Genomic DNA, 20,311 nt, shown 5'->3' on the forward strand with positions numbered 1-20,311 from the left:
TTTAGGATTATATTCTATAAGTCATCGACATTATCGCCTAGATTTTTTGCTCCTGTCATGTCTATCATAGGATATCTACCTACTTTAATGCTCCCAAAATTATTAAAGATAAAGAAAATTATTTAACAGAAAACTGTGAAAAATATCCACATGTTAAAGATTCCAATAATGAAATTAATTATGTAAGCCACCGTTTGGTGAAAGATGGAGCATTAACTCATTATATATATAAATCATTATGTCATCAAATATATATTTTGAAATAAACAAAAGAGTCGATATCAAAACTAAAACGCAAAAAATAGTAGAAGCAAGTTATGTTTTTTGTGTAAAAATGTTATCATAAAATTATATTGGTTTATAGAAAAATTTAAGAAGGGCGCAACTGGCTTAGCCACCCTGCCTCTGGCTCCACACTTAAGCAGTTTAACTACCTTTGAATTTGCAGGGTTATCAGTTTGCACAAGGAAGAAAGACTTTGGTGTGTTATCCCGCATCTCTTCAGCTTTCTGATCAGCACCTGATAATCCCTTAGCACGATCCGAGAGCACCAAGTTAACGCCAAATGCATGGAGAACAACTCCGCTCGAGAGTCGTGTAATCAGGCATGACAACGGGGAGCTTAAAACCTTTAACGGCTGCTACAAAGACCAACCCTATACCAGTGTTTCCGCTTGTCGAATCAATCAGGAAAATGTTGATCCATTTGATGATAGAGCAGAATGTTGGTAAGATATTTGCACCTAAAATCGCAATGGTCACAAGTGCAGAGTCCTCGTTGGAATTTTGTGAAAGGTTATCGATCACCTTAAAAAAAGGATCCATCATGATTTCAAGCTCGTTACTAATCAAACAGTGCACTAAATCCCTGAAGATGATCGGCTAACCTCTCCAAGTGCGACGAGGCCCCGTGTCTCGGTATATGCAACCATACTCTAACCTATCATGCAAAAGGGGACAATAAACTGAAGGAAAAAATGTATAGATGTTGAAAAAAGGTGCCCATTCGAATCAAAAAGTTCATAAAAATCTGATCTTGATGATTCAAAGTGAAGTTGAACAGATCACCTATCCTTGACACTAGAGCCTGGCCATATGTACTCCAGCTTAGCCACCATACGAGCGACACAACCATCAACAACATTGTTCAAGTACAAATTCCAGCCATATATGTTCTCTTTCGGGGTATTATTCAACGGCCATTTTGTCAGCTCAAGCCAGAGATTATGAATGTTTTCCACTTGGAGTTATTTTTATTTTGAACTAAACGGGGCAATTGCAGGCATTGCATATCTCACTTAATCCCATTTTAGCCTCTGCTTTGGGTAGGCTGCTTAATGCTCACAAAGTTTTCCATGTCTGATAATGTCAAGTTGGGCAATTCGCTAGAACATACATATTTAATAAACCGAGATTCTGAAGTAATTGATTCCAGATTAATACACTTGGATTAACCCTGGTGCTTAATTGATTCAAAGAACAATCAAGAAATGATTCTCTTCGTTTTAGAATTTGAGGTTGAATTAAAGGAACGCCCCACAAAATAGTTCATAATATTGTGCTATTGAATAGTACAGAGAAAATGGAAATAATCACAAATTATTCCATGTTTTCCACATCACACATAAGGCTTCATAAAATCACATCTCAATCAAAGAAGATTCAGATATTTCGAATGCACACATCTAGTTCGAAGTTAAACGTGACAAGGTAAACTGTTTCGAAGAAAACATAATATATTTATATTTCAGCATTAGAAATATATTACGGAAAATATCGCTTAGATCCAGGATGACACAGGTATTATGTTAATGTACTACTCTTACGAACAAGTCTTGTTTCAAGAAAACATCAATAAATCATGTAGTTTTCACAAGTCACGGCCAAATTGCATAAGCTCAAGGTAAGCATGTTCTTCGGTACTCATTGTTTCCACAATTATTTATTATTTGGATTGCTTGAATTCCCTCCTGCTCACAATTGTAACTCTCTTCTTGATCTCGAAAGTGACCTTGTCTAGATCAGCTACAGTAGCTAGATGCCCGTACAAAACCCTCGTTTTTTGTCCACTCTTGGAATCTGGTTTCACAAGGTTTGGATTGTTTTCATCATCTATACCAAGGGTGATCGAAGGTTTAACATGGGCCCATGCTTTTCGCTCATGCTTCTCTTTGATGAAATATTCTGCCAGTCGCAATGCCTCCTTTAAACCAGATTCGTCGCCTGGGAATTTTACTGTATGGATGCCGAGATGGCCTTCTCGTGAATGCATGGACATGGACTTGGCGCTAGGGAATCCAAGATCTAAAACATAAGATTTGTGGAAGGGCAGGAATGAGTACACTAATATTTAACAGATAGTAAGCACAATTCAAGATCCTAAGGCCAATTTCACCATTTGTAGCAAGATGAAGCATGAAACTTCTACATATTTAAGATCATGCCATTTGTAGCAAGATGAAGCATGAAACTTCTACATATTTAAGATCATGCCATCAATCCGACCCTGATATTTTATCTTATTATCTTTCAAGATACACTGTCAAATGAAGACATTATGAATTGACTGAAGATGAAGAGATGGAAGATAAACTAGCGGAACACGAGAAAACAATAATGTTGTATCAAAAACTATACAGCTATTAAATATAGATCAATCAGTCAACAGTAATATCAGCCTATGCCTCTCTCAACAGTAAGCAAACTTCTACTTTTGCAGCTCAAATTATGGTCAAATTCACGGGAGACAGAAGAACAGAGAATATTGGAAATCCATGAAAGGTAGCCTTCAATTGCCAAACGAGCGGTTGTTTTTGCTCTCCATCCAAAGATACACTTGCCATCTCTATTCATCCTCTCAGGTTCAAAATTTTGTAACGCCCTATGACACTAGTTCAAAATATCTATCTAAATTATAGACAGAGAAATTATCACCATTGATATACACTCATCAGACATCACTAAACTTTTTGGGAGTGGGAGTTCATCTATTCAAATATCGGTTTTTGGAGACCCGTGTTCCTATGAATAATCTCTTCCAATCGGATGATATTTTTCTTATCCATTGGACCCACCTATCTAAAAAGATAGGAAGTTTGGGACAAGGAACCTTCCATTATATAAAAATCTTAATTAATAAAATAAGATATACAAATTAAGGGAGGTTAAGCTCAGGTGACTGCAAACATGACAGAGATGAGCAGCCATCTTCAAAAGGAAACACCATCTGAGAATGTTTACAGTCACTCTAATAAACATAAATGAACATTAATCCGCTACAAGATTGAGAAAACGAACAGGGAGAATAATGTGCTGATAATAAGACGTGCAATCACAAGCACCTGATTAAAATGCATACATAAGCTTAAGGAGACTAGAGCAATCAATTTGATGAGGAGGAAAATTCAAATGAATCCTAGGTCAAAGTCATCCTAATTAACTAACCTGCACATACTAGAACTTCCTTTCATTGAAACTGGGCCCTCAAATTCTAAAAAAATAAAATAGAATAACTCCTCAGACGGAAAAAGGAAAGGGCAGATCCGTTTATGTGTCACGTTCTTAAAATAATAGAGAAATTCCACCAAATAAAAAGGCAAATAACTTCTTATTTGAATATAGAATCCATAGTTGCTGCATGGATGCCATGAGCTTCAACTTTTTTCCATAAGAAAATTTAATCATCAAATTGCATCATAAAGTAAAATCTATCAAGCACACTGATCCAGCAAATATAGATAGTGGATGTGAAAACTATACGACGCACTTAATGAAGAGCTTCAGAACCTAGGTGATACGCTGTTTTAAGCGATATTATACTCGGTTACAAAAATAGGTCAACGGCCCAAGTATGGAAAACGTAAAAATAAAATTAATCTAGCAGATAATGGTTATCATGGATAATGAATAAGGATACAATTAAAGCAGGACGCCTGTGATCATTAGTCAAACACCCTCTTGCAGTGATAAAGAATCACACAATTTAGAGGGTAGAGCTGATATATCATAGAGGGCATCTGTAACTTCATTAGGTCAAATGGCATCACTATAACATATAATAAATTATACCACATTCCATTCAAATCACTGACCAATTAGCCTGGAGAAACTTAAGATAGACCCGGCCCCAACTGAAAAATCTATTCTAGAGCATATAAGAAGGAATATACCAAATGCAAATAAAAGGTGTTGCCTGATAAAAGAAAATTAATAGACAAAAGATATTATAACAATTACAACAGCACACCAGTCATCTGTCACTAAAACATTGACAGTCGGTTGCGGGGGTAAAATTCATAATATTAAAAGGGAATAATGAAACCAACAAATTCATTATGAGAAGCAGACAACAAGTGAAATTTCAAACTGCAGAGGATGTGCCATTAAGAATCTAGAAGGGCACAAAAACCTAGTGGATGCTATAAAACAAAAATGCTTTACTGGTGCAGCCATTCAAGATTGCCAGACAATCTGAAACCTAGTGGATGCTATAAAACAAAAATGCTTTACTGGTGCAGCCATTCAAGATTGCCAGACAATCTGAAAGAACATCTCGCAATAACAGGAAAAACATTAAAAAGAATGGTGCATGATACCTCTAAGAATACTATCCATTGCCTTGTTTCCTAAACCTTCCAAACGTCCATCTCTACCTTTTCCAGTGATGGTATTATGAATTAACACTGAAGGCGGCCACATAATTAGATCATCCTGGTTTGCCTCAGCAACATCAGAAGGCAATTTCTGATACGCTTTCGAGTTATCAGGAGGCGTTAAATAGTTCCAGCCCATAAGAATGCACAAAGCCTTGTGAAAGGCCAGGTGATCCACAATTGATTCAGCCGTGTCCGAGTTGTATGCATGCATGATAAGGCTATGCATGTCTTGAAAATCTTTTGAAGCCCTGTATTTTCATGCCAAAACCGTGTTGAAGTTCTCACACAAAGACAATTTTGCACAATAATAAGATCACAATATATAACTATAGCTAATTTTCTGACAGAACTCGAATCATGAAGGATTCATTGGTTTCAATAGTCAACTAATCAACACGTGAGAATAATATTGATAGATAGGTAACTATAGAGAAAATTATTTCTCAGCGTTGGATAACATCTGACCAATATAGATGTCTCTGAAAATGTTTCAACTTAGATATACTTAATTTATAGAGTCATCCAATCATCTATATCAATAGATGACATAAATTATTTCCATTTGCAGGATTAATTATTGGCTATGATACTTGCTAATGCACAAATCAGCTTCCAAGAGACCTTAGAACTTGGCACAAAGTCAGTGCCCCAACTAGGTACTAATAGACTTGCACAAACAATTAAGACCGGTATGAAAATTTAACATACTTCAGATTCAGAGATTTGAAACTAAGTACATAAATTGATTACTATTGTTCGGATTGCTTTGAGTACAATAATTCAAACTATTCCCCTACCATTTCCAACTTTTATATCAATTAATATAAGAATTTCAAATCCATCTACAATAAAGTCATTTAAAATTCATTGTAAAGTTCTTATCTTAAATTCTAATCATTCCATCCAAAGGCAACATGATTTCTAGAAGCTGTGGGTTGCCACTACATAAACCTACCATATATCCAATAAAGTCAGAAGGATAAATCTAAGGGAAACATGTGGAAAAACTGAATCGTTAAAATCAGGGGTATAAGGCACTTACCTATCCAAGCACACCTTATAAACTTGGTTATAAAAAGGTAGTATTGTGCAATACCAGTTGGTCAAACCTAGAAAAAAATAGCCAGACCTGATTGTGAGCCTATTCAACTATGAGACTTTACTCATTGCATGAACTGAGGTCATATGCCCTAATGATATTTCACAAGAATCACAGGAGATCATCAGCAAATCTCAATGGCGTTCAAAAGCATGCGAACATAAATTACTACATTTGACTCATATATTCAAATAAGGTGCACATTTGCCAGAATAAGTCAAAATAGAAGTACTAGAACGGAATTCTCAATCACACAGATGACATTTTAAAAGATATAGAAAAATTTCAGTCATCAATTTTAATCTCTTCTTATCAAAGTTGGAGTCTTAAAAAATTTAACTTCTTGGTCACCAAGGTATTCGCATTTTCAATTCCCAATGGTTCACTCTCACTTTGGTAGCATAATCTCCTATACATTTGTATTTTACTGTTCCATCTTAATTTTGGAATTATGTTCAAGGTAATCTTCGTATAAATTATATGACAACTTCATCTTTTAAAAAATTATGCAGTTTAAATAAGAGAAACAAGACAATACTTTGAAGCACAGAGAGTAGTATATCACAAAACTTCCCTACCTTCTACATCTATTCAAAGCTCAATAAGTTAACTACATCCATTCTAGTCAATGTCTATCAGAATCAACGTACCAACAAATATGTAAATAACATGTTTCAAGGCCTCCCCATCACAGTATTCGTTAAAATTTTCAATTCCTAAAGATTTGCTCTAGTTTTGGAAACATAAATTTCCAATCTTTTTGTGTTTTACTATTCCATCCTAATTTCAGAGTTATGTAGAAGATAATCTTCTATAAATTAAATGCGGACTTAATATTTTGAAATTAAGCAGTTAAACAAAATAAGACAAAGAAGACATTTTTGAGTAAAGAAAGTAGCATATCGCAAAACTTTCCCACCTTCTGTATGTATCCAAAGCAAAAAAATTTAAGTACATCAGTTGTAGCCAATAACTATCAAAATTGGCATACCAACAAATCCTATATACATAACAAGTTTCAAGGTCTCCACATCACAAGCTACATTGTGAGATGAGTATGGACAGGAAATCAATTATGATGTCAACAAAACTAATATCAAATTCAAAACCAACCAATACGCCAAATCTTGCCATCTGCAAAAGCAGCAACAGGACATCTACTGAGACCAAAAAATCAGATAAATAAACTTATGCAAAGCCAGCACAAGCCTTCTAAATAACAGAACCAAAAAGAGAAAAAACAAAGAAAATAAAATATTGGCGGCCAAACAATTAGAAGAAAATTGGACATGTAAAGGATCGAGAAAAATAAACAAGAATTCAAGAAAACTGTTAGTCTTCACTTTTTTTGGGTTAAGAAAACACATATTGTGCTTCATTCATGTTAGAGTGAATGTACTCAAAATTCTGCAATCTATTATCGCAAGCATCAACCACATATAATATATATGAAAATTAATAATCAATAATCCACATAACACAGTTCAGATTAAAGGCTAAAAGCTACCGATAATTAGAAACATAACAGATCAAATGATTGTAACGAGAACCGCTGTAGATAGACAAATGTTCTGCAGCCAAAGTATAAAACTTGAAAATTCATATAAAGCTAAAAACCGATTCACATCTAATCTGATCCCGACCAAGATCAACGAAAATTAATGGAGGGTCACTCACGCTTTTTGATACTCACCAATGGGATGGAAATAAGAATAAATTGAAGATTGTGGAATTGACGATTGCAAGAAAGGCAAAATGTGGGAAAAGGATATGTTTGGAAATTCAAAGTAGAACAGTCAAATAAAAGTCCAAGATAGACTTCATTAGGCTCTGGGCTAGGTTCACTTATTCTAACCGATTAGAAGCGGTTAATTATGGTAGAATGGGCTCAAGAGTTACTCTTGTATCTAATTTTTGTAGCCTTCATTTAGTAATTTTTATTCGCTAACCAAAGCAGTACTTAAAGCCTATCATAGCTGTTTTAGTTTCTACACAATCTACTGTCTCTTCTTGATCTTACCCTTCATAAACGAGAATCAGACGCAATTTCAACAAGACCATATGTGAAAGTCAATGCTGACTGCTCATTGATTTATTATAGTAAAGCTAATGAGGACAGTCGAATTGAGGACATTTAATATCAAGCAAAGTGCATAATTATTGCACCCAGTTGAGGTGTAGACCTTCATCGTAATCATACCACCTACTATCAGGCTATCAACTCCGCAAACACTAACAAAACCACACAATAATTTCCAAGGTATTTCTGTGGATGTAAAGTATTCAAAAAGAGTAATAACGATGCATCATGTTAAGCAACATTTCTGTCGTGATCAAGCTTCCTGCTATATAACCTTAGTTTCTACATAAAACGTGAAAATATATTTTGTGCGGTACCATTGTTTTCTTTATACCTAAATTAACCCAATACATTTCCTAAAATATTTAAATATACTGAGATATTTTAATCTAAATATTTTCTATCACGGTTCACTAGACTGCAAGATAATGGCTGGAAGAAAATGGCAAGCTGCTTATTTCCAAAATTCTAAGAAGTTCTAAAGGGTTGGGCGAGAAATGGACAATCAAGTGTATTGGGCATAAAAACTGTGGAAGGAACAACATTACATAGAATGGAAAAGGAGCAGGCAGAAAAAAAGATAAAACTTGGTAAGAAAAAATTATCATTACTCGATGTGGTTATACCCATACAAGCATCTGAATCGAAATTTTACATAAAGCAAGAGACTATGGATTACCATTTGGTATCGCATATATCTTTTCTCGAGAAAACCATCTCATAACTATCTATAAAGTTATATATATATATACACACACACACACACACGCATATATATACATGTTTATGTGTGTTGTATTACAATGATAAGATACCTTATAGAATATCCCAATTATGAGTTGCCAAAAACATTATCCATATTTACGTATTTGACCGTTATATATAAAAAAGAACCCGTAGATCCCGCTTCGGCGTTTTAAATTTTCCTCTAACAAGTTAGGACAAATAAGAATGACTTGACACGATAAATGTGCCCGTAACGGTAATGAATATATATTTTCATACCCAAAATACATTTTCAGAAAATTTATCTCCTAAAGTGCCTTAAATGAAACCAAAAACATCCCATAGTTCCAAAAGAAAAATGTAATTGCTACTTTACTGATGTGCTCGTACCGGTAATGAATATTATATTTTCATACCGAAAACACATGTTCAGAGAATTTACCTCCCATAGTTCCTACAGAAAAATTATGTTTCCTATCAAAAAAAAAAAAGTTCCTACAGAAAAATTTAATTTAGTACTACAAAAATTGTTCACGGCTGCTTACCTGAATCCCATTAGTTGCGGGGATTAAGCAAATTATCAAGACCTAAGCACATGTATTTGCAAACACTCAACTCACAACCAAGCCTGAGCAACACAAATAACCATCGTGACAAAGAAAACGCTGGAAAAATGTATTGTATAATGAAATCTGAAATATTGATCACCATCAGACCTGCTGCAAGCAAGACATCGAAGAGACCCTTGTTTCCCATCCCCCAAATAACTCTTTTTCTGACTTGCAGTTTCGAAAATCGACTTCAAGAAATGAAAAAACGCCTTCTTTAAGGCATTCTGGTCAACCTCGCTATGCTTAAGCTTACTCGCATTCCCCTCGAGAGTCCTCGGATTCTTAGAGGCTCTCATCTCCTCACCTCTCCCAAAATTATACCCAGAACTAGGTCCTGGACCATTCACATTTCCATACTGTAAAAGCTGTTGTCTTTGACGCTCGAACCCATCATCGATAGCTCCCCTCTCATCTTCCCCAAACTTACGTTTCAATGAACTCTCGGGCCCTGGATTCCAAAACTCTGGAACCCTTTCCCATGCATTGGAACCTCGAAATTCAGGTGTTATATGGAACGGAGGCCTATCGAACCCAAACTCGTTCGGTCCACGAAATTGAGGACGAAAACCCAATCGTGGCATAGGCGTAAAGTTCTGGTAATCAGGGGGTAAAGCGAAGTAAGATCGTACAGATCCGTCAGCAAGAACTATGCTCCGGCGGTCGAGCATGTGGAATCCATAAGATGGGGGCGGAGGTGGTTCGTTGAAAGGGAAAACTGACCTTTGCCCTGATAAAGAGTTCGGATTATCTCTTGGAGACGGGTTTTCCGGCCTGGGAATGGACTGTTGAGTTGAAGGTTTTCTGTTAGCATCTTTACTACTAGGAATGGCGGAGGCGGCAGCGGCAGCGGCAGCGGCGGTAGAATTAGAAGAAGGTTTTGATTTAGGAGCCGTGGAGGCTTTGCGGTCGGCGGAGGCGGCAGCCGTCGAAGAGGATGATTCCCAACGGGATTTGCGGTGGTGGGATTGGGCTGAGAAGGAAGAATGTGGTTGTTTGGAAGAGCTACCGCCCGGCATGTCACACACGGAAAGTTTACGGTGCAATGGAAAGTTTGTGCGAGGGAAGCAATGGATATATGTGTGTATATATATATAGATACAGAAAAATGTTGGAGTGAAAGTAACCAATAACATAGAAAATTAAATGAAAGTCCGACTCCAAATATGTGAAAAGTATTATTATATTTGGATTTTTATTCATGTAATATATATATATATATATATATATATATATATATATATATATATATATATATATATTTGAAAATAAATGATTTGAATATTGAAAAGTAATAGTTGAATATTTGAATGTTGAAAATAAGAGTTGTAAAATTAGAAATTTGTGTATGATGATGTAGGTAATGATGTATTTTATTTTTTGGATTATGTGTAATGAAACTCTATAAATAGATCTCTCATTTGTGAAGAAAATCACAATTGAGTAGAGAGAAAAATATTATAAAGTATGTAGTTTGGTAAAATTTTGAAAGTTTGAGATTTTTACTTTTTACCATAAATTTTTACTTTTTCACAACACGTTATCAGCACGAATCTCTAAAAGTCCTACATACTTTTCCAAGCTCCAAACAGAAGAAAAAAGTAACAAAAGTAATTATATTTATTTTACTGTTATTTATTTATTGTGTATTTATTTAATATACAATATAATGTTATTATTATAAATAATAAAAATAAATTTTCATAAACTTGTTATAAATCCTGGGAGGATGTTAAGACGACATCTCATACTCTCGGTAAGGGATACGACAAGTATAAAAGCCATTATAATATTATGATATGATATACATAATTATTTAAACATGTCTAATATTATATATACCATATTATTACCAAAAAATTATACAAATACATACCTTTATTTTTTTGTACACCAACGGTCATAAATGGTAAAAAAACGGCTAGTTTTTGCCCTATAAATATGATCTCACAAACACATTCAATCACTCCAACTTTCTCTTCTTCTCTAAAAATTATTCATCATCAAATTTTTCGAAGAAAAAAGAAGATGGCTTTCTCGAGGATATTTTTAATTATTTTGGTTATCATACTCACGAATCTTGTATTTATCGAAGAATATCCTCCTCGTGCGTTTTCTTTATTTTTACAAATACTTGTACTTGTTGTTTATCCGTTACTTTGTATTGCAATATTTATTAACTAATAAAATGCATCGTAATTTTTTTAGTACCACCATGTCAAATTTAACAAAGCTCGAATTTGTTGCGCTCGACATCACGGGAAAGAATTATATGCCATGGACTCTAGATGTAGAAATGCATCTTGAGTTATTGGGTCTAAGCGAGACCATTAAAGAAAATGGCATATGCACGTCACAAGAAAAGGCAAGAGCCATGATATTTTTGCGTCGACATCTCGACGATGGATTGAAATGTGAATATCTGACTGAAAAAAATCTCATGGCTTTGTGGAAGGGATTAAAAGAAAGATTCGAACATATAAGAGAAGTTATACTTCCGACCGCCCGGGATGAATGGAATACATTGAGATTCCAAGACTTTAAAAAAGTCAGTGATTACAATTCGGCGATGTATAGAATAATCTCGCAATTAAAATTTTGTGGACATGAGGTCTTAGAATCTGAGATGCTTGAAAAAACATTTTCCACGTTTCATGCATCAAATATTACTCTACAGCAACAATATAGAGTACGTGGATTCGCGAGATATTCTGAACTCATCGTCTGTCTTCTTGTGGCGGAAACAACGAGCTATTAATGAGAAATCATCAGTCCCGACCCACTGGATCAACAGCATTTCCAGAAGTAAATGCTGTAAGTAAAAATGCATTTAAACCTGGAAAACAAAAACAATTTCAAAGACAAGGTTTTGGTCGAGGTCGAGGTCGTGGACGTGGACGTGGTCGTGGACGCGGCCGTGGTTTTGAAAATAATAGAGATAGTTTTTTTTATAACTCATCTCAAAAGAGCGTCTCAAACCATCCACTGAAAAGGCATCATGAGAATACAAGTGTTAATGAGAATCACTCAAAAAGATATGAAAGTTCTTGTTACAGATGTGGTACTCCAGGACATTAGTCCAAAGTTTGTTGAGCCCCTGAGCACCTTTGTAAACTTTATAAAGAATCATTAAAAGGGAAAGAAAAGGAGACCAACTTCACTGAACGCAGTGACCGTTTGAGTGATTCAACTCATTTTGATACTGGTGATTTTATGAATGATTTCTCTGGAAATGATCAATATGTTGGTGGAATAGAAATGAACAATATTGATGCTGCATATTTTCTCAACGATTTCTCTGAAAATGAACAATATAATGGTAGAATATAAATGTACAATAATTTATTTTTCATGTATTCGTAGAATAATGTTTTATTGTATAATTATGATATGTGTTATATTTAAATATATATTGCCAGTAATTTATTTCATTGCATATTTTTTTGAAGTTCAAATATGAAAAATGCTATGAGCAAAGCTGAAGTTTGCATACCCGATAGTGGTACAACGCACACTATCCTCCGAGATAAAAGATATTTCTTGGAACTAAAACCAACAAAAACAACGGTGAATACAATATCAGGTCCTGTAGACTTGATTAAAGGATGTGGTAAAGCACAATTTTTGTTACCTAATGGTACAAAATTTTTGATCAATGATGCTTTATATTCACCACAATCGAAAAGAAATTTGTTGAGTTTTAATGATATATATTCCCATGGGTATGATACTCAAACAATGAATGAAGGGAATGAGAAATATACGTGTCTAATCACATATAAATCAGGAAAGAAATGTGTGATTGAAAAACTACCAATGCTCCCTACTGGATTGCATTATACACTTATAAGCCTCATTGAATCAAACATGGTAGTTGATAATTCTTCGATAATTGACATGATCGATTTGGACATCTTGATTCAACAATGATGCGAAGAATTATAGAAAATACACATGGTCATCCACTGAAAGACCAGAAGATCTTTCAGAATAATAAGTTTCAATGTAAAGCATATTCTCTTGGAAAACTTATTATAAGACCATCACCAGTCAAAATCCAAACTGAATCACCAATGTTTCTTGAACGTATTCAGGGTGATATTTGTGGACCAATCCATCCACCATGTGGACCATTCAGATACTTTATGGTATTGATTGATGCCTCCAGCAGATGGTCACATGTATGTTTATTGTCAACTCGAAATGTCACACCCTTACTCTATACTTGACATGATTAATGATACTTATACTTGTAATCAAAATAAGGTTTGAATGATATAACTATAGTATGAAGTAAATCAAAACCAGAGGCATCACTTTGATGGTTTATAAAAATTTTGGCATGATGTTCCTATATTTTGTATACACCAAAACTCAAGCAATTACATTCATATATATAAAAACATATTTCATCTACACAAACGTATTCTGCTTCATTCTACACATAGACATAAACATTGTAAAATATGTTTCAAACCCTGACATTGTAAAACTTATAATACATATGTGGAAGCTATACAATAAGAAGCCCGGTTCTTGTCGAGGTGAGACACGTCACAAGCATCCATTGGCGAACCGGCACCCTAGGTCTCTTCACTACCTGATCCTGTAATACATGAGCTACGTGAGTTTATAAAACTCAATAAGTTGGCACTTGTATGTATCAATATGCATCGAAGGAACATACATATCAAGTCGCGGCAACAATGAAGCTTTAAACCATGTCATATCATAGCATATATTCATGTTCATTTTGTACTTGAGGCTCATTAGTTGACCTGTACTACCGTGCTTGCTTTATTATATAGCTACTACTGTGTTGGACGTCAGGGAGCAACCTTTGGCAACCCCACGCCCCATGAACATATATTGGCCAATAGCTTTGGTGGACTTAAAACCACCCATGATGTCAACAAGCTCTATATCATGTAAAAATCAGTCCTTTTCCTTTCATGTTCATGTTCTTGTTCTTGACATAGCACCCATCTTCAATATTCATGAGTTCCTTACATATTTAATACATAACAATGGAATATGGTGCTAAGTTTTCATCAATAAACATACTAACAATGTACATATATTAATAGACAATGAGATGCATTTGAAATTCATAATATTACTCATGTATTACTTCAAGAACATGCCAACTTACCGTCCAAGTGTACGAATACTTGTTTGGGACGATGTTTATCAGTCCTATGCTGTCAATAAACCAATAGTTCAGTTACAATTTCTATACAAGGTGAAATTTACCCCTATCCATGTAGAACAACTAAAGGAGAAGAAAACTTACACCTTTAGGAAGCTCTTGGAATGGAGAACTAAGTTTTAACCTCAAAATGATAAAAGGAATGAAGAAGGAAGCTTTTGGGAGAAAGAAATATTGTTTTCCCTCGAGTTCTTGATGGTAAAGTGGAGAAGGAATGGTTGGAATGGCTTAGAAATTCGATACTTATCCTTGTACAGACTGCCGGCGCATATGCGCGACATTCTGGGCGCATATGCGCGACCCTTACTGCCCTCCCGGCGCACATGCGCGAATTCTGGCGCATATGCACGCTACATTCTGCCACAAAACTCATTTTTAACTTCCGAATTAGCAAAAGTGGTCAACATGAAAGTTGTAGCCCTATGTGTTTTCTTGAATCTCCCCAAATTTCAGGTCATTTGGAGGTCTGAGTAAAACGTTATGCCTATTCTCCCAACATGTGTCATTGTAGGAGTGACGATACACACAACTCACTTCGGGGCGTTTTTGGCTCGTATTCCACAATGATTTGGACAAAACCCAAAACGTGAAAGTTGTAGCATTATATCTTAGCTTTCTAAGGGTTAAGGCCTCACACAATTTGGATCAATATTCAAATCATTATGCTAAAACCCGTAAAAACTACCATATCTACATCTCATTTCCTACCAACTTCATAACAATATTTCTATGTACACATCTTACCATCACTATTTTGACATTTATTCATTCTCAATGCACCATAAACAATATAAAAGTCATGTTCAATCTCAATATTGATACTTCAATCATCACGTGAAATCTAATAAGGTAATTAACTACAAAATAAACGACATAAACGCATTATTATCATTTGTACGAGTAACCGGGCATTACAATTCTCCCCTCCTTCAAAGAATTTCGTCCTCGAAATTTGACGTACCATATAGTTCGGGATATCTCTGTTGAATCTCGTCTTCGCGTTCCCAAGTTGCTTCTTCGATTGCATGATTTCGCCATAACAGTTTCACCAATGGTATTTCCTTGCCTCGTAACACTTTTGATTTCCTATCGAGGATTTGGACTGGTCGTTCTTCATACGAGAGATTCGATGCAAGCTCCAATGGTTCGTAATGAAGAACGTGAGAAGGATTGACCAAATACTTTCGTAGCAAGGAAACGTGAAAAACATTGTGAACATTTGACAAGTTCGGAGGTAAAGCAACTCGGTAGGCTCTATCTCCTATTCTTTCCAAGATTTCAAATGGACCGATATATCTTGGACTCAATTTTCCCTTCTTACCAAAACGCAAAATGCCCTTCAATGGAGATATCTTTACAAATACATGGTCACCAACCTGAAATTCCAATCGACGACGTCGCACATCAGCATAGCTTTTCTGTCGACTCTGTGCAGTGTGCATCCTTTCTCTGATCTTGGTTACCAATTCAGCTGTCTGTTGTACCAATTCAGGGCCTAATAATTTCCTTTCTCCTATTTCATCCCAATGTACTAGAGATCGACATTTTCTACCATATAATGCAGTATATGGTGCCATTCCAATGCTTGACTGATAGCTATTGTTATATGTAAACTCAGCCAACGGTAGTTTACTGTCCCAACTACCTGGGAAGTCAATAGTACATGCCCTCAACATATCTTCTAAGATCTGATTCACTCGTTCTGATTGTCCATCAGTTTGAGGGTGGAATGCTGTGCTGAATGACAATCGAGTTCTCATAGCATGATGCAAGCTTTTCCAAAATGCAGATGTAAATTTTGGATCTCTATCTGATACAATGGACACTGGGATACCATGAAGCCTCACTATCTCCTTGATGTATTCTTCAGCATATTGATTCATCGTGTATGTGGTCTTCACCGGAAGAAAGTGAGCTGATTTTGTAAGTCGATCCACAATAACCCATATAGCATTGAATCCTCTTTGTGTTCTTGGCAAACCAAGAATGAAATCCATCGTGATGTGTTCCCATTTCCACTCAGGAATGGGTAGCGGTTTCAGGAGCCCTGCTGGTCTTTGATGTTCAATCTTGACTTGTTGACAAGTTAGACATTGTGCAACAAATTGAGCAATGTCCTTTTTCATACCTGGCCACCAAAATAATGGTTTCAAATCCTTGTACATTTTCGTGCTTCCTGGATGGATCGAATATGGAGTAGCATGAGCATCAATAAGAATATCAGTTCTGATTGTTCCTTGCTTTGGCACACACAATCTACTACGATATGTCCAAATTCCTTTCTCATTCAATTCAAAGTTCGAATGTCCTTTTGCTTCATCTCGCTGCCTCAATTGTTGTAATTCACTGTCTATACTTTGTTCGGCCTTGATTCTATCTGCAAATGTTTGTCGAACCATGAGAGATGATAACTGAATTGCAGCTCCCTTTGGAATAACATCAAGCTTCAAGTTCTGCAAATCCCATAAAATCTGCTCTTGTACTTGCATTGCAGCAATAGAACTGGATTTTCGACTTAACGCATCTGCAACAACATTAGCTTTACCTGGATGATAATTAATAACACAATCATAATCTTTCACCAATTCCAACCAACGTCGTTGTCGCATATTCAATTCTTTTTGCGTGAATAAATATTTCAAACTCTTGTGGTCCGTATATATTTCACACCGTTCACCATACAGATAATGGCGCCATATTATCAACGCAAATACCACTGCTGCCAGTTCTAAATCATGTGTGGGATAGTTCTTTTCATATTCTTTCAATTGTCTAGAGGCATAAGCAATCACCTTCCCGTGCTGCATCAAGACTGCTCCTAAACCTTGTTTCAAAGCATCACTGTACACTACAAAATCTCCTGATCCTTCTGGAATAGCAAGGACCGGTGCTGATGTCAATTTTGCCTTTAACTCTTGAAAACTGCGATCACATGCTTCGTCCCACACAAATTTCACATTCTTTGGAGTTAAAGCAGTCAAAGGCAATGCTATCTTAGAAAATCCCGCTATAAACCGACGGTAATAACCAGCTAGCCCAAGAAAACTACGTACCTCGGTAACAGTGGTAGGTCGTAGCCAGTTATTAACAGCTTCAATCTTACTTGGATCCACTGATATGCCTTCTTTTGAAATGATATGACCCAAGAATGCTACTTGTTCAAGCCAAAATTCACATTTCTTCCATTTGGCATATAAATGTTTATCCTTCTCGATGCTCCTCTACAGTTCGTGAGTAGATTAAAATATCATCTATAAACACAATCACGAACTTGTCTAGGAATGGCTTGAAAATTCTGTTCATTAGATCCATAAATGCAGCTGGTGCATTCGTTAGTCCAAATGGCATTACAAGAAATTCATAATGCCCGTACCTTGTTCGGAAGGCAGTCTTAGAAATATCAGCTGACTTCACTTTTAATTGATGATAGCCTGATCGTAAATCAATCTTCGAAAAGATAGCAGCTCCTTGTAGTTGATCAAACAAATCATCAATTCTAGGGAGTGGATACTTATTTTTTATTGTCACTTTGTTCAACTCCCGATAATCAATGCATAGACGAAGGGTACCGTCTTTCTTTTTCACAAACAAAACAGGTGCACCCCACGGTGAAAAGCTCGGTCTAATAAACCCTTTATCAAGCAACTCTTGTAACTGTTCTTTCAATTCTTTCATTTCTGTAGGAGCTAATCGATAAGGAGCTTTTGAGATCGGATGAGTACCTGCCACAATATCAATCACAAACTCGATCTCTCTATCTGGGGGTAAGCCTGTTACATCATCAGGAAATACTTCTGGAAACTCACAAACAACATCTGAATCTTTTAATTCACGAACCGGTGGATCAATAACTAAAACAGATGCTAAATATCCTTGACACCCCTTCTGTAATAATTTACAAGCCTTCATACAAGAGATTATCCGAAGAGGTAAGGATATACCTGCACTTGCTACTGTGAATGGTTCAGCTCCTACTGGTGCAAACTTGATCATCTTCAGGCCACAGTCAATATTAACTCTGTACTTCGAGAGCCAATCCATTCCCAATATCACATCAAAATCGTTCATTTTCAAAACAATCAATTCAGCATACATCTGATGACCTTGGACATATATTGGACATCCTCGCAGAATCTGATCTGTCCGTAATTCTTGCCCGGAAGGTAAGGCTATGGCGAGTTGTGTCTCTATTGTACTTGGTGTAATGCCCAGTCTCTTTACAAACGATTCCGAAATAAAAGAATGCGTGGTTCCTGAATCTAATAAAACAATAGCAGTAATACCAGAAATCAAGAATATACCGGTGATCATCGATGTATCCGCATCCACTTCTTCTTTGGTCATGGAGAAAAGGCGTCCCTGTACTTTCCCAAAACTTCCTGGACAATGCTTGGCGAGATGTCCTGGCTTCTTGCAACGATAACAGACATTAGAACCCTGCATACACTCCCCGCCATGGAGTTTGCCACATTTAGGACAAGGTGGCCTGTCATGTTCTTTACGTGGAGGGGGACCCTTGCCACGGGGTTCCTCTGGTTTAGTACCCCTGCTATCAGTCTTTTTGCCTTGTCCTGTTCCTTGGCTCTTCTGAAAGTACTGCTGCCTTCGTTGTTGCCTGTCTATGTCAATGTCATGTTCATCTTGTTCTGCCATCAGTGCTCTTTCTACTATCTCCCCGTATGTAGCAACTTTCGACATCCTTACATCTCTTTTAATTTCAGAGCGAAGTCCCCGCATGAAGTGTTCGCTCTTACTTGTATCATCTTGTGCAATATATGGTACGTATTGGACTCCAGCTTCGAATTGTTGTATGTATTCTGTCATTGACATAGTTCCTTGCTTCAAGTTAAGGAAATCACTAGCTTTCTTAGCTCGTACGTCTTTACTGAAATACTTGTTGTAAAACATGGATTTGAAAGTTTCCCATGTCAATGGTATCGCAGGTAATACCACTCTTGCACTCTCCCACCATATCCTTGCATGCTTTGTCAACAAAAATATGGCACAAGTTACTTGTCTGCATCCTCCATATGAAGGTAAGAGAAGATGGACTCCAATGACTTAATCCACTCTTCTGCTACTGTTGGATCGGTGCTTCCCATGAATTCCGGAGGATTCAAACGTCTAAAACGATCATATACGTCTGTTTGAACAGGCACCTGTCTGTGTACTATGGCTTGAGCTTGTGCCTGTTCATGAGTAGTCCGTTGCATCTCCAGTAGCTGCTGGATTTGTTCACCATGGACCTTTGCTTGTTGTTGGAGTAATTGGGCGAAGTCATCTACAGGTCGTGGTGCACTACCTTCACCTTCGACTGCTGGGGCCTTGCCCTTAGATGACTCTCCCTCATGTACTTTACGTTTCGGTGGCATCGTTGCTTATCTTAACCTACAAATAGATCACATAACTTAACATAAACTATGGGATACAAAGATACTTACTTGCCGAGTTCTCCATGTAGATGAAGTGCAGTGTCTTCCCTGTCGAAGAACCGTGGGCTCTTATACCATATTAATTGTCACACCCTTACTCTATACTTGACATGATTAATGATACTTATACTTGTAATCAAAATAAGGTTTGAATGATATAACTATAGTATGAAGTAAATCAAAACCAGAGGCATCACTTTGATGGTTTATAAAAATTTTGGCATGATGTCCCTATATTTTGTATACACCAAAACTCAAGCAATTACATTCATATATATATAAACATATTTCATCTACACAAACGTATTCTGCTTCATTCTACACATAGACATAAACATTGTAAAACATGTTTCAAACCCTGACATTGTAAAACTTATAATACATATGCGGAAGCTATACAATAAGAAGCCCGGTTCTTGTCGAGGTGAGACACGTCACAAGCATCCATTGGCGAACCGGCACCCTAGGTCTCTTCACTACCTGATCCTGTAATACATGAGCT

General features: G+C 36.3%; 1 protein-coding gene across 1 annotated transcript; it reads right to left on the reverse strand.

Annotated features, from left to right (window-relative positions):
• Nucleotides 1–1,718: 1,718 nt before the first annotated feature.
• Nucleotides 1,719–10,225, reverse strand: LOC140830685 (uncharacterized). The gene is made up of 3 exons (XM_073194115.1): nt 9,277–10,225; nt 4,596–4,903; nt 1,719–2,304 (listed from the first exon to the last, which is right to left on the reverse strand). Exons 1-3 carry the CDS (start codon nt 10,185–10,187, stop codon nt 1,946–1,948), a joined length of 1,578 nt encoding a protein of 525 aa, XP_073050216.1. The 5' UTR covers nt 10,188–10,225; the 3' UTR covers nt 1,719–1,945.
• Nucleotides 10,226–20,311: the final 10,086 nt, after the last annotated feature.

Source organism: Primulina eburnea, chromosome 4 (genome assembly GCF_022965805.1).
Source record: "Primulina eburnea isolate SZY01 chromosome 4, ASM2296580v1, whole genome shotgun sequence".
Taxonomy (NCBI): domain Eukaryota; kingdom Viridiplantae; phylum Streptophyta; class Magnoliopsida; order Lamiales; family Gesneriaceae; genus Primulina; species Primulina eburnea.